This window comes from Salmo salar, chromosome ssa05, assembly GCF_905237065.1.
Source record: "Salmo salar chromosome ssa05, Ssal_v3.1, whole genome shotgun sequence".
NCBI classification, from domain to species: domain Eukaryota; kingdom Metazoa; phylum Chordata; class Actinopteri; order Salmoniformes; family Salmonidae; genus Salmo; species Salmo salar.
In genome coordinates, this window is record NC_059446.1 from 15505919 (window position 1) to 15521671 (window position 15753).

Sequence of the window (15753 nt, forward strand, 5' to 3'; positions counted from 1 at the left end):
TGGTTTCATCAGACCAGAGAATCTTGTTTCTCATTGAGTTTTTTTTATTTCACCTTTATTTAACCAGGTAGGCCAGTTGAGAACAAGTTCTCATTTACAACTGCGACCTGGCCAAGATAAAGCAAAGCAGTTCGACTCATACAACAAGAGTTACACATGGAATAAACAGTCAGTAATACAGTAGAAAAAGTCTATATACAGTGCGTGCAAGGGAGGTAAGGCAATAAATAGACCATGGTGGCAAAGTAATTACAATATACCAATTAAACAATGGAGTGATAGATGTGCAGAAGATGAATGTGCAAGTAGAGATACTGGGGTGCCAAGGAGTAAGAAATAAATACAGTATGGGGATGAGGTAGTTGGATGGGCTATTTACAGGTGCAGTGATCTGTGAGCTACTCAAAGCTAGTGAGGGAGATATGAAGCTTCAGTGATTTTTGTAGTTCGTTCCAGGCATTGGCAGCAGAGAACTGGAAGGAAAGGCGGCCAAAGGAGGAATTGGCCTTAGGGTTGACCAGTGAGATATACCTGCTGGAGCGTGTGCTACGGGTGGGTGCTGCTATGGTGACCAGGGAGCTGAGAAAAGGCGGGGCTTGACCTAGCAAAGACTTTTAGATGACCTGGAGCCAGTGGGTTTGGCGACGAGTATGATGCGAGGGCCAGCCAACGAGAGCATACAGGTCGCAGTGGTGGGTAGTATATGGGGCTTTGGTGACAAAACGGATGGCACTGTGATAGACTGCATCCAATTTATTCAGTAGGGTATTGGAGGCTATTTTGTAAATGACATCGTCGAGGATCGGTAGGATGGTCAGTTTTACGAGGGTATGTTTGGCAGCATGAGTGAAGGATGCTTTGTTGCGAAATAGGAAGCCAATTCTAGATTACACTTTGTATTGGATACCACGAAATTTGGGAGAAATTCGTGTCAATTAAAAATGAAACGTCATACACTAGCACACTCCCTGTACCCATGACCTGTATTATATATCTAGCCTGTGTACACATCACATGGAAATGGAAATCAATACACAGAAAGATCCATTTAGTGACGTCCAGGTAGGTACATTATCAGAATGTGGTGAATTTATGTAGATCAGTTGATTCTCTTTTTTGATGGAATTTATTGTATTTGGAGTCTTGGTGGTGTTTCTGCTGAATAATGTATTTGCTTTGCCATTGTTGTCAAGTGAAACAAGTTGGGACTTGTTTCTGGTCAGTGTTGCTTTCTGTTCGACACCATCGCTTCAGATTAGATCCACTAGATTACTTCCGGATCGAAATGACCATGTCACTCCCGTTTTGGACAGCTCCACCCTTCACAGGCGGAGCTAATATTTGATTGACCAACCAGTCGCCCTTCGTGGAGATCAGGTTCGGCTGGTGCCTTTGTATGTATAATATATGGCTGTAGCGATCACAACACGTCACATGACCGGAGTCACCCTGATAGTTGTTAAATGCACGCTAACATGTTCAATAGGCAGTTCGTTCTCTCATGCTGCGGTTGTTGCTGAGCTGACAGCTCCACTTATCTGGCAACAAAACCGTCCGCCCTGAACAGCTCTGCAGTCGATTCCGTCTTTTATTTTGTTAGTTAAAACGAACTACTGTAGCCAAGGTTTTGTTCTTTATCTTGTTAGCAAATTACTTGTTGTTTGGTAAACGTTGGTAAACAATCCAATTTGCAAGATCAACCGATCTTCACACTAAGCATCTGTCTGCGGTTGATCAGAAGACGCCAAATAAACCCAGGATGACGACCAACGCTCAGGAGGCGAAGAGTTGCCCAATCCCTACCCGGGTTCTCACCCTGAAAGACTGGTCTCAGCTCCCGGACTGCTACAGTCAGACTCCCGGGGGTACTCTCTTCTCCACAACGCCCGGAGGTAAGAGCACCTGGCCCGGATGTTTACGATCAACCGTGTAACACGCACAACACGTTTTGTACCAGTGGTAGTTTAGCTAAGGTTAGCCAGCAAAACATGTTATATAGAAAACTAACGTTTATATTCTGGGAAAAGGGGAACTAAACTAGCGAGGTACTTGACGAAGGTTGTCCAAGGAAATAACAAGTTAAATATAGCTGTATTGAAACGTACATTACTTCCCCAAATCTTGCAACCTCTCATCAACGTTACTTAACCCTCACTGTCTTGTGACTCCCGTTTATTCGGCTCGGATATAATACATGCGCTAATGTGACACGTGCTCGTTAGCTCGCTAAAACTAGGTTCGTTTCTGTCTGACTGACTTGCAGCGTACTGTGTTTGTTGGAAATTGCGTACGGTATACTATGTGATATTTTAAATGCAACTGCAACTTCATTCAATGCATCTTTAAAAAATGTGTTTTATATTATTGCATCCAGTCATTTTAATACGGGACCTGACTCTTCCCGTAATGTTACGGCAATATTATTATTGATAGACGAAAATGAGTTAAGTGATGTGGAAAATAACGGGGATCACGTGTTCAACTGCATGGCTGCTGTTTACGTGCAGTCTGTGCAGAGCAGTATGAAGGTGGGATAAGAAACTTTCTGTTTACTACACAGCTCAGACCTCTGTAAACTCGCTGAGAGAACTGGCTGCTGAAATTCACATAAAAAAAAAACTCATGTAAAGTGCTATGTTGGGAACCAATTGCCAATTTAACTTTGCTGGGGCGAAATGTAGTTTTAGCTTACATAAAACTATGTTTTGTCAGTTGAGATCTGCTGTTTTGTCAGTTGAAAACATGCCACATTATGGAGCGGAAAAGCCGACTGGTGGACAACAAGCTCCTCTTAACCTATGACCTATTGGTGGGCTGGCCAGATTCAGGGTGATGATTGGGGAGGAGAGAGGGAGACGCCCTCTGGGCACCACCACAGCTTCCCTGGTGCATTTCAGGAATACTGTAGGAACATTATGTTCTAGCCGAGTGAGAGGGTACGCCGGAAAAATACAGAAGAGCTGTTAAATTCTACAAACAGCCAAAAGGAAGCGATTCCCAAACCTTCCATAACAAAGCCATCACCTACAGAGAGATGAACCTGGAGAAGAGTCCCCTAAATAAGCTGGTCCTGGGGCTCTGTTCACAAACACAACCCCACAGAGCCCCAGGACAGCAACACAATTAGACCCAACCAAATCATGAGAAAACAAAAATTATTACTTGACACATCGTTTTTTTTGTTTATTCTTTCCAAACTAGAATGTTATTTGTCCCTAAACAGAAAGTACAGCATTGCAGAATACCTGACCACTGACTGACCCAAACTTAAGGGAAGCTTTGACAATGTACAGGCTCAGTGAGCATAGCCTTGCTATTGAAAGAGGCCGCCGTATGCAGACCTGGCTCTCAAGAGAAGACAGGCTATGTGCACACTGCCCACAATTTCCATAACTACTGGGTGAAATACCACAGTGTGCCATCACAGCAGCAAGATGTGTGACCTGCTGCCACAAGAAAAAGTCAAACAGTAAAGAACAAACACCATTATAAATACAACCCATTTTTATGTTTATTTATTTTCCCTTTTGTACTTTAAACATTTGTACATCGTTACATCACTGTCACACAATGACATTTGTAATGTCTCAATTCCTTTGGAACTTTTGTTTACTGAGTGTAGTTTACTGTTCATTTTCTCTTGTGTATTTAACTTTTATCTATTTAACTTGCTTTGGCAATGTAAACATATGTTTCCCATGACAATAAAGCCCTTTGAATTAGAGAGAGAGGAAAGTGTGAGAGGGGGAGGGATTGGGAAGCATAAATGGACTGCAACGAGAGGCCTTTCTAAGAATTGTTGAAGTGAGGACACGTGGGAGGGCGCGAGGGAGTGGTGGAATGTGCGATTTGGCTGACTGCAGAAAGCAGTGGGGTTTCAGGTCCTCTATGGATCCTTCATGGTACTTTTGTGTCGTGGAAGGCATGACCAGGCCAGAACAAATTCGTTATGAGCTTTAAGGAGTAGTTATAACATAGCTATCTATAACAGCTCTGTTACTGTCATTACAGTGCTTATGGTGATTCTTCATTGATGCCTTACACCAGGGGCTCCCGAGTGGCGCAGTGGTTTAATGCACTGCATCTCAGTGCCAGAGGCGTCACTACAGACCCTGGTTTGATTCCAGGCTGTATCACAACCGGCCATGATTGGGAGTCCCATAGGGCGGCGCACAATTGGCCCAGCGTCGTCCGGTTTTGGCTGGGGTAGGCCGTCATTGTAAATAAGAATTTGTTAACTGACTTGCCAAGTTAAATAATAACAGATGGCCTAGAGCAGTTTTACATGACTTCTATAACCAGAAGTTAATGTTCTGCAACTAACTGCTGATGTGAGCACAACAAGCATACACATGGTGTGGAGAGACTGCTCCGGTCCCCCGGCCAGTCTCTCCCTGCTGTAATGTGATGAGGGGAGGGTGGGTGTGTGTTATCCCATTGCCACTGACAGAGCGTAGCATTACATGGGATGGGCTAGGTTTCATGTTAACCTGTTTGGGATAGGGGGCAGTATTTTTCACGGCCGGATAAAAAACGTACCCGATTTTAATCTGATTATTACTCCTGCCCAGAAACTAGAATATGCATATCATTATTAGCTTTGGATAGAAAACACTCCAAAGTTTCTAAAACTGTTTGAATGGTGTCTGTGAGTATAACAGAACTCATTTGGCAGGCCAAAACCTGAGAAGATTCCAAACAGGAAGCGCCCTCTCTGACCATTTCTTGGCCTTCTTGATCATCTCTATCCAAAACTGAGGATCTCTGCTGTAACGTGACACTTCCTATGGCTCCCATAGGCTCTCAGAAGGCGGCAAAAAGCTGAATGATGTCTTTGCGGGCCCTGGCTGAAAAACACTAGCGCATTTGGTAAGTGGTCGATCAGAGAACCGAGACTGGAGGCGCGTGCACGAGGCGACACCATGTTTTTATTCTTTCGTCTTTGAACGAAAACAACGACTCCCGGTCGGAATATTATCGCTTTTTTTACGAGAAATTGCATAAAAATTGATTTTAAACAGCGGTTGACATGCTTCGAAGTACGGTAATGGAATATTTAGAAAGTTTGTCACGAAATGCATCGGGCACGTAACCCTTCGTCACCCTTTGGATAGTGTCTTGAACACACAAACAAAACACCGCTATTTGGATATAACTATGGATTATTTTGAACCAAACCAACATTTGTTATTGAAGTAGTAGTCCTGGGAGTGCATTCTGACGAAGAACAGCAAAGGTAATCCAATTTTTCTTATAGTAAATCTGAGTTTGGTGAGGGTCGAACTTGGTGGGTGTCAAAATAGCTAGCCTGTGATGGCGAGCTATCTACTCAGAATATTGCAAAATGTGCTTTCACCGAAAAGCTATTTTAAAATCGGACACCTCGATTGCATAAAGGAGTTCTGTATCTATAATTCTTAAAATAATTGTTATGTTTTTTGTGAACGTTTATCGTGAGTAATTTAGTAAATTCACCGGAAGTGTTTGGTGGGAAAGCTAGTTCTGAACGTCACATGCTAATGTAAAAAGCTGTTTTTTTTATATAAATATGAACTTGATTGAACAAAACATGCATGTATTGTATAACATAATGTCCTAGGCGTGTCATCTGATGAAGATCATCAAAGGTTAGTGCTGCATTTAGCTGTGGTTTTGTTTTTTGTGTTTTAAAATGGCTTTTCGGTGGAAGCACATTTTGCAATATTCTCAGTAGATAGCCCGGCATCACAGGGCTAGCTATTTAGACACCCAGCAAGTTTAGCACTCATCAAAGTCAGATTTACTATAAGAAAAATGTTATTACCTTTGCTGTCTTCGTCAGAATGCACTCCCAGGACTTCTACTTCAATAACAAATGTTGGTTTGGTCCAAAATAATCCATAGTTATATCCAAACAGCGGCGTTTTGTTCGTGCGTTCAAGACACTATCCGAAAGGGTAAATAAGGGTGACGAGCATGGCGCAATTCGTGACAAAAAAATTCTAAATTTTCCATTACCGTACTTCGAAGCATGTCAACCGCTGTTTAAAATCAATTTTTATGCAATTTTTCTCATAAAAAAGCGATAATATTCCGACTGGGAATCTGCGTTTAGGTAAACAGACTAAAGAAAATAAAGCATTCGGTCGACTCGGGCACGCGCCTAAGCCCATAGTACTCTGATCGGCCACTTGCCAAAAGCGATAATGTGTTTCATACTTGAGTAAAAGTAAAGATAACTTAATAGAAAGTACATAATTGTTTTTAGGAATGTAGTGAAGTAAAATATTAAAATTAAAGTACAGATGCCACAAATTAAGTAGTACTTTAAAGTATTTTTACTTAATTACTTTACACCACTGCTAATACTAAATACTGCACGGCAGCACTCCCTGTCCTCTCCGTGTAACCCTGTCCAGGGCAGACTTCACTAGTAGACACCACAACATTGGATGATTCATATCTAATGACTGTTTATCAAATGTTCTGTCAGTCAGCCTGCTAGTGAGGTTTTTTTTTAAATCTATGATCGATACAGTGGTTCAGGTGAAACTTCAGTTCATCAGCATGATATTCAGTATGATATAATATCTGGAACGGCTGTTTATCAATGTTATGTTGCAATTCAGGGATGTCATCAGTCTGTCAGCGACCTGTCGGAGCCTAGTTTACCAAACAGTCTCTACTGTAGACATGCAAAGTGAAACATGCAGACAAACTTTGTATGGAGTGGCATGTCAAGTTTCCTTTTACATACTGTATTCCTAATGGTCTAGGCCTGTTGAGGAGGAGATGACATCTGGTTTGACTCAACATAACCTCCACTCAACCAGGCAACCTCAGGAATGGGGTATCGCCACAGGAGGCCTCGTCAACCCACCTAAGCAAACATAATGTAGGGAAAACTCTGCTGGTGACTACAGAACAGCTCTGTAGCGTACTACATAGTGCGACACAGAGTGCCCGGTGCAGGCGACCCAGAGTGCTCGGTATGTTTGGTGGTGACCACATATTTCTGGTCTGCCTCCTGTCACCACTTCCTGGTTCTAGGAGAACTTGTTTATGTTCTCCACTTTCCTAGAACTGGCTCACTACTGCCAACCCACAACCTCTCCTCTGTATCCTCCAGTTTTCCTCTCTTCCCTGACTCACAATGGCCAACTGATGACCCCTCTTCTCCCCTCCCTCCCTCCTCCTCCCTCTCTTCTCCTTGGGCTGAAAACCGTATGTGTGTTTGGCATGCATCCAACAGCCCTGACCCTAAGGCCAGGGAGGGGTGCAGTCCCAGTTTCTTCCAGATACACTCTTGTATTTGTGCAGTTTTGACATCAAAAGATTCATGGCTGGTTTTCAAGGAGCATATTGGATAAATCGGGAACTGAATCATACATTTTTGTACACTGAATAATATGGTTGAGTTTATAACTAATCTCTCCAATAGATGTTATGGTACATGAGTCAGTTTTAGGGATGTCCCTGACTAAAATAAAAATATTGGTCGACCGAATGTGGTCTGTTTTTCAGACCAATCGATTGGTCAACATTTATTTTACATATATTGACACATCCTGTGTTTTAATCAAATCAACTATATGCACTGAGCCTCAGACTTGCTGCGCTGTGTTAAAAAACAAATTGACAGTGACTGTAACTAGCAACCGTTGTCGTTCTCTTACCCTGCTACAGCGACCACCTCAACATCAAAAGAACAGTGTTTATCGCGCTGTCCGTGTTGCTGAACATTTTGCCCAAATCCCTAATTTGTTGAGGAAAACCATTCCCTCAACCCGTGCTCTCTTCGTGACTCATTTATGTATTGCATGCACCTGACCAATAGGGCCTGACTGGCTATAATGGCGCTGGAGCACCTGACCAATAGGGCCTGACTGGCTATAATGGCGCTGGAGCACCTGACCAATAGGGCCTGACTGGCTATAATGGCGCTGGAGCACCTGACCAATGGGGCCTGACTGGCTATAATGGCGCTGGAGCACCTGACCAATAGGGCCTGACTGGCTATAATGGCGCTGGAGCACCTGACCAATAGGGCCTGACTGGCTATAATGGCGCTGGAGCACCTGACCAATAGGGCCTGACTGGCTATAATGGCGCTGGAGCACCTGACCAATAGGGCCTGACTGGCTATAATGGCGCTGGAGCACCTGACCAATAGGGCCTGACTGGCTATTATGGCGCTGGAGCACCTGACCAATAGGGCCTGACTGGCTATAATGGCGCTGGAGCACCTGACCAATAGGGCCTGACTGGCTATAATGGCGCTGGAGCACCTGACCAATAGGGCCTGACTGGCTATAATGGCGCTGGAGCACCTGACCAATAGGGCCTGACTGGCTATAATGGCGCTGGAGCACCTGACCAATAGGGCCTGACTGGCTATTATGGCGCTGGAGCACCTGACCAATAGGGCCTGACTGGCTATAATGGCGCTGGAGCACCTGACCAATAGGGCCTGACTGGCTATAATGGCGCTGGAGCACCTGACCAATAGGGCCTGACTGGCTATAATGGCGCTGGAGCACCTGACCAATAGGGCCTGACTGGTTATAATGGCGCTGGAGCACCTGACCAATAGGGCCTGACTGGCTATAATGGCGCTGGAGCACCTGACCAATAGGGCCTGACTGGTTATAATGGCGCTGGAGCACCTGACCAATAGGGCCTGACTGGCTATAATGGCGCTGGAGGGGATGACCAATAGGGCCTGACTGGCTATAATGGCGCTGGAGGGGATGACCAATAGGGCCTGACTGGCTATAATGGCGCTGGAGCACCTGACCAATAGGGCCTGACTGGCTATAATGGCGCTGGAGGGGATGACCAATAGGGCCTGACTGGCTATAATGGCGCTGGAGGGGAAGACTGACATTTACCGACTGCTAACCAACTGTGCTATTTATTTTAATATTCCGCGTTGTTTTTACAGTTGAAGTTGGAAGTTTACATACACCTTAGCCAAATACATTTAAACTCAGTTTTTCACAATTCCTGACATTTAATCCTAGTAAAAATTCCCTGTCTTAGGTCAGTTAGGATCACCACTTTATTTTAAGATTGTGAAATGTCAGAACAATAGTAGAGTAATTTATTTCAGCTTTTATTTCTTTCATCACATTCCCAGTGGGTCAGAAGTTTACATACTCAATTAGTTGGGTGAATTTTGACCCATTCCTCCTGACAGAGCTGGTGTAACTGAGTCAGGTTTGTAGGCCTCCTTGAGCGCACATGCTTTTTCAGTTCTGCCCACAAATTTTCTATAGGATTGAGGTCAGGGCTTTGTGATGGCCACTCCAACACCTTGACTTTGTTGTCCTTAAGCCATTTTGCCACAACTTTGGAAGTATGCTAGGTATGCTTCCATTTGGAAGACCCATTTGTGACCAAGCTTTAACTTCCTGACTGATGTCTTGAGATGTTGCTTCAATATATCCACGTAATTTTCCTACCTCCATGATGTGCACCAGTCCCTCCTGCAGCAAAGCACCCCCACAATATGATGCTGCCACCCCCATGATGCTGCCATCCTTCTCAGACCAGAGGACATTTCTCCAAAAAGTATGATCTTTGTCAAATCAAATGTATTTATATAGCCCTTCTTACATCAGCTGATATCTCAAAGTGCTGTACAGAAACCCAGCCTAAAACCCCAAACAGCAAGCAATGCAGGTGTAGAAGCACGGTGGCTAGGAAAAACTCCCTAGAAAGGCCAAAACCTAGGAAGAAACCTAAGAGGAACCAGGCTATGAGGGGTGGCCAGTCCTCTTCTGGCTGTGCCGGGTGGAGATTATAACAGCACATGGCCAAGATGTTCAAATGTTCATAAATGACTAGCATGGTCTAATAATAATAATAATAATAATAATAATAATAATAATAATAATAATAGTAGTTGTCGAGGGTGCAACAAGTCAGTAACACAAGAGTGTCTGTTGGCTTTTTCATAGCTGATCTTTGAGAGTATCTCTACCGCTCCTGCTGTCTCTAGAGAGTTGAAAACAGCAGGTCTGGGACAGGTAGCACGTCCGGTGAACAAGTCAGGGGTCCATAGCCGCAGGCAGAACAGTTGGAACTGGAGCAGCAGCACGGCCAGGTGAACTGGGGACAGCAAGGAGTCATCAGGTCAGGTAGTCCTGAGGCATGGTCCTAGGGCTCAGGTCCTCCGAGAGAGAAAGAAAGAAAGAATGAATGAATTAGAGCATATTTAAATTCACACAGGACACCGGAAAAGACACGAGAAATACTCCAGATGTAACAGACTGACCCTAGCCCCCCGACACATAAACTACTGCAGCATAAATACTGGAGGCTGAGACAGGAGGGGTCAGGAGACACTGTGGCCCCATCCGATGAAACCCCCGGACAGGGCCAAACAGGTAGGATATAACCCCACCCACTTTGCCAAAGCACAGCCCCCACACCACTGGAGGGATGTCTCCAACCTACCATCTCGAGACAAGGCCGAGTATAGCCCACAAAGATCTCCGCCCCGGCACAACCCAAGGGGGGCGCCAACCCCCCATGTGCAGTTGCAGACTGTAGTCTGGCTTTTTATGGCGGTTTTGGAGCAGTGGCTTCTTCCTTGCTGAGAGGCTTCATGTTATGTCGATTTATAGGAGACGTTTTACTGTGGATAGAGATACTTTTGTACTGGTTTCCTCCAGCATCTTCACAAGGTCCTTTGCTGTTCTGGGATTGATTTGCACTTTTCGCACCAAAGTACGTTCATCTTTAGCAGACAGAATGCGTCTCCTTCCTGAGCGATATGACTGCTGTGTGGTCCCATGGTGTTTATACTTGCGTACTATTGTTTGTACAGATGAACGTGGTACCTTCAGGCATTTGGAAATTGCTCCCAAGGATGAACCAGACTTGTGGAGGTCTACAATTTTTGGTTTCTGAGGTCTTGGCTGAATTTTTTTTTTTCTTGATTTTTTTCTTTCCCATGATGTCAAGCAAAGCGGCACTGAGTTTGAAGGTTGGCCTTCAAATACATCCACAGGTACACCTCCAATTGACTCAATTGATGTCAATTAGCCTATCAGAAGCTTCTAAAGCCATGACGTACATTTCTGGAATTTTCCGAGCTGTTTAAAGGCACAGTCGACTTAGTGTATGTAAACTTCTGACGCACTGGAATTGTGATACAGTGAAATAATCTGTCTGTAAACAATTGTTGGAAAACCGACTTGCCAAAACTATAGTTTGTTAACAAGAACTTTTTGAAGTGGTTGACAAGAGTTTTAATGACTCAAACCTGAGTATATGTAAACTTCCCACTTCAACTGTTACTCATTTTGTACATAATGTTGCTGCTACCTTCTCTTATGACCAAAAAGATCTTCTGGACATCAGAACTACTCACCTCAAACTGGACAGAGTTTTTTTCTTTAATGAGTCTGACGCGAAGGGGATATTGCTTTGTCGAGCCAAGGCTCAAATCGTCTGTCATCTGTTTGAAGAAAAGCGGGAGGAGGGCGGGTGCCTTGTAAGAATTCGTTGACAAGTAGGTAAACCACCACTAACCTCTGCACGTTAGCCAATAATGCAAACATTGGAAAACAAACTGGACGATCTACGATTAAGACTATCCTACCAACGGGACACTAAAAACTGTAAAACAGTGAGGGGGAAAAAGTATTTGATCCCCTGCTGATTTTGTAAGTTTGCCCACTGACAAAGAAATGATCATTTATCATTTTAATGGTAGGTTTATTTGAACAGTGAGAGACAGAATAACAACAAAAAAATCCAGAAAAACGCATGTCAAAAATGTTATAAAATGATTTGCATTTTAATAAGGGAAATAAGTATTTGACCCCTCTGCAAAACATGACTTAGTACTTGGTGGCAAAACCCTTGCTGGCAATCACAGAGGTCAGACGTTTCTTGTAGTTGCCACCAGGTTTGCACACATCTCAGGAGGGATTTTGTCCCACTCCTCTTTGGATAAAAAAATTCAAAATGTAAAAGTGGTGCGTGCATATGTATTCATCCCCTTTGCTATGAAGCCCCTAAATAAGATCTGGTGCAACCAATTACCTTCAGAAGTCACATAATTAGTTAGATTGCACACAGGTGGACTTTAAGTGTCACATGATCTAATGTGTGTGTGTGTGTTCTGAAAGGCCCCTGAGTCTGCACCACCAAGCTAACACATCATCCCTCCCCCCCCGACAGGAACACGCATCATCTACGACAGGAAGTTCCTCCTGGACTGTCGGAACTCTCCCATTGCCCGTACACCTCCATGCTGCCTGCCCCAGATCCCTGGGGTGACGGTGCCCGCTCTCCACCCTCTGGGCAAACTACAGGAACTTAAAGAGGAGGAGGAGGAGGAGAAGGACCTGGGAGGTAGGAATACGCACACACCTGACACACTAGACATGCGTACTGTGTATGCACAGACTCTGTACAGATGTGCACACTGACATAAACGTGCATATGAACATGTACACACAGAGGAGGCCAAAGGGGACATGGTAGGTACACACTGGTATAACCTGCTAGCTCTACCCTAGCTTTATGTCCATTCAACCACCTATATGATCATGTTGACATGCACCTACCTTTATGTCCATTCCATGTCTTCATGGAACCTAGTGTTTTAAGAAGTGGATGAGGGGGAGTAGAAGACCAGAGCAGCATTTTTACAGGCATTATCACCTTCTGTTATTCCTGTCTGTGTTGAGTGTATGTGGAACGTTACTAGGTCTTAACCCCTTGACAGTACTGTGACGCGAGGCCACTGCAGCCTTGGACCCAAAGTGACGTAATAAGCCTATGTAATAGTAGTCAGTCAGGACCTAGCCTTCCAAGTCCTGGGCCCTGTTCATTTACTATAGAACAAGGCTTCCTTCCTAGAAGTAGCCTATTCACATTAGGTAAAGGAGCCATGAGCCCCAACATGTGAAGTTCATAGGAGTATGTCAAATGAAAGCTGGGTCTTTATTTTTGTTATTAAGGCAAATAAACATTTTGTCTTAAACTGTCCATCCTAAAACAGATGGACAAGAGGTCTTAGAAAACATCTACCATTAAAGTCTTAAGATATTATAAATGCCTATAAACACAATGTTGACGTAAAGACCTCGGCCAACTAATATCAACACTTCTATTTCGTTTTGGATCATTTTTTCTGCCTGTTGTAAGTTTGAGACTTTGCCTTGTGCTTTGAAATTCCATTACCAAAAACCCACATCTTCAAGGTATTTTCTAATTTCTCTCCCTCATAAGGGAGGATAATGACAGGTCTACCTTCACTTGTTACTTCTCTGAACTATCAATTAGTTAGTGTTTTTACAGATATCACATTTTGTTTGAGTTATAGAGTGATTTAAAACTTGAAATTCCGTTACCAAATCAGTAAATGGAATTTCTGCAATTGAATTGGTTACAATGGGGAAATTATAGTAGTCACAGAGAACAGTTGGGTTCACGAATTTGGACAGTAGAGTACGGTAACGGAGAAGTAGTATAGTTCAGATATGGTCTTGTTTGGGGGCAGAGCTCATTTAAAATAAGTCGGTGTGTAGAATAATACCCAAATATGCAAAGGAGGATAGTGCGTATTTCTACCTTTTTGTGGACCTATTTAGGATACATCACCATGAATAGAATGACATTCATATCCATAATTGTGTAGTACAGATCAGGGATTTATGATGTAATTCTGTTACTGGGTTTAAATCCATTTCACTTACTGTAGTTCAATAATTAAAATATATATAATTTTTCAAACTCAATGTGTCATGGCCTAACTGACACTTATTTCTGCAGACATTATTGAATCTTAATTCAGAGCAGATATTTAAATATTTTTACCAGATCTCTGTTACCAAACTTTGCATCTGCACAGTTGTTCCAGTAAATCTGTTTTGGTAAAATGTTCTGGTTTGTTAAATGTTTTGGTTTGGCGTACATTTTAAGTGAAAAATCTGAGTCTCAGCGTAAGTCCATCTCTGTGGAATTACCCATAGAACATTGTAATGTTGTCCTACCAAAAGCTCTGCAGCTATCTGTTTATATCAGTGTGTATCTTATCTGGTTCTTGACTGTAGATATCTCTAGGTATCAGCTGGCTATCTGTTGTCCTAGGGCACGGTTCTGTTTTACAGCTGACGACACACTACTATGTTGTGGGCTAGTTGCAGACTGTGTCAGGTTGGTTATCTGAGTGTGTTGAGGTCAGGTCAGCACATGGATACGAGATAAACAGTAGAGATGGAGTGGTCTGAGTTTTAGCTGCTTCTATTGGTCACGAGATGACTGTTTTTGTGGGGAGAAGGCACACCATCCTCTGACCCCTCTTTCTGTCCATCTCTCCCCCTTTCTCCCTCCGCTCTCCTCCTCTGTCCCTCCTCTCTCTGTGAGGCTAAATATGATGGAGATTAAAGATGACCTCTTTTCTCTCCCCCAGACAGAAACAAACAGAAGGGTGAGGTGATTGTGTGTCTGCTCTGGGAGATTTGTTGTCTCGCCTGTCTGGAGTTGACAAAAACACATTTGTAAGAAGGATGAACACAACACTGTCACGCTCCCCGTCAATCCATTATTATGGGTGTGGTTAGGACTTAGTGGACTGATACAAGTAATGACGGATTTGTTAATGTCTCTCTCTTCTCTTCCCCACCCTCTTTCTCTCTCTCCCTGCTCTCTCCTTTTGTCTCTCTCCCTCTGTAGATGACAGCCAGTTTGAAATGGACATCTGAGCAGCAGCTCATTGCCTCCTGTGGAGAGAACTGTTTTATCTTCTGTTCTGACGTCTGATTGGTCCTTTACTACCAGCATGCGTCACATTCACCTTCTTCAACTTCCTTTTTTAAAAACTTTTTGTTGAGGAAACCCCCAAAACAAAAAGAGAATGGGGATATGTTGATCCCCGTGTTAGAATTTTTTTTTAGAACCAGTGTATTAAGCGGAGAACGTCAATGGTTGCAAGATTAGTGTCTGAGCTGCAAGGTTGGAAGAAGCAATACATTTGTGTTTGTTGGTTTTTGATTTGTACATAAGAGTACGGTACTTTGTATTTTTTAAAAGGAGAGATGTACGAGATTTTACATGAAACCTACAGGGACGGCGGGATTGGTCAAGACGGCAGAGTTGCTGCTTGATTTTGGAGGGGCTGCTGGGCCTATGAGGGGTCACCATGTCTGACCCTGGCATAAGGTTAAAGGTCAGAGGTTGGGGTGACTGTTGGACAGGCTCTTCCATGCGTCTACCTGTGGAGGAGGAACTGAAATGTATCAAAGTTCAAAATAAAAATAAGTATAAAAGCTAAACTTGAGTTCAGTCATGTTTGTTTCCTCATGTGGTCCAGAAAGCCATGTGTATATACAGCAAGTTCACCATGTAATTACTTTAAATATATACACACACAAAACAAAATGATCTGCCTCGCTCTCTTAAATCAAAGGATTTAATGAAATGAGTACTCTACTTGCTACTGATGGCTGGCTTTCATTTTCAGATGTAAATCAAGACTCCCATGACTGTACTTATACTATGGTATGCATGTTCTGATTGCTAGTCTGGTGCCTCAGCATGTTCTGACTGGGTTAATGTATGTACAGTGAGGGGAAAAAGAATTTGCTCCCCTGCTGATTTTGTACGTTTGCCCACTTACAAAGAAATGATCAGTCTATAATTTTAATGGTAGGTTTATTTGAACAGTGAGAGACAGAATAACAACAAAAAAATCCAGAAAAACGCATGTCAAAAAATGTTATAAATTGATTTCCATTTTAATGAGGGAAATAA

General features: G+C 43.3%; 1 protein-coding gene across 1 annotated transcript; it reads left to right on the forward strand.

Annotated features, from left to right (window-relative positions):
* Positions 1-1523: 1523 nt before the first annotated feature.
* On the forward strand, positions 1524-15275 carry LOC100194635 (eukaryotic translation initiation factor 4E binding protein 3-2). The gene is given in 3 exon segments (NM_001139720.1): positions 1524-1892; positions 12175-12348; positions 14677-15275. Coding segments are annotated over 3 exon segments (336 nt in total). The 5' UTR covers positions 1524-1759; the 3' UTR covers positions 14706-15275.
* The last annotated feature ends 478 nt before the right edge of the window (positions 15276-15753 follow it).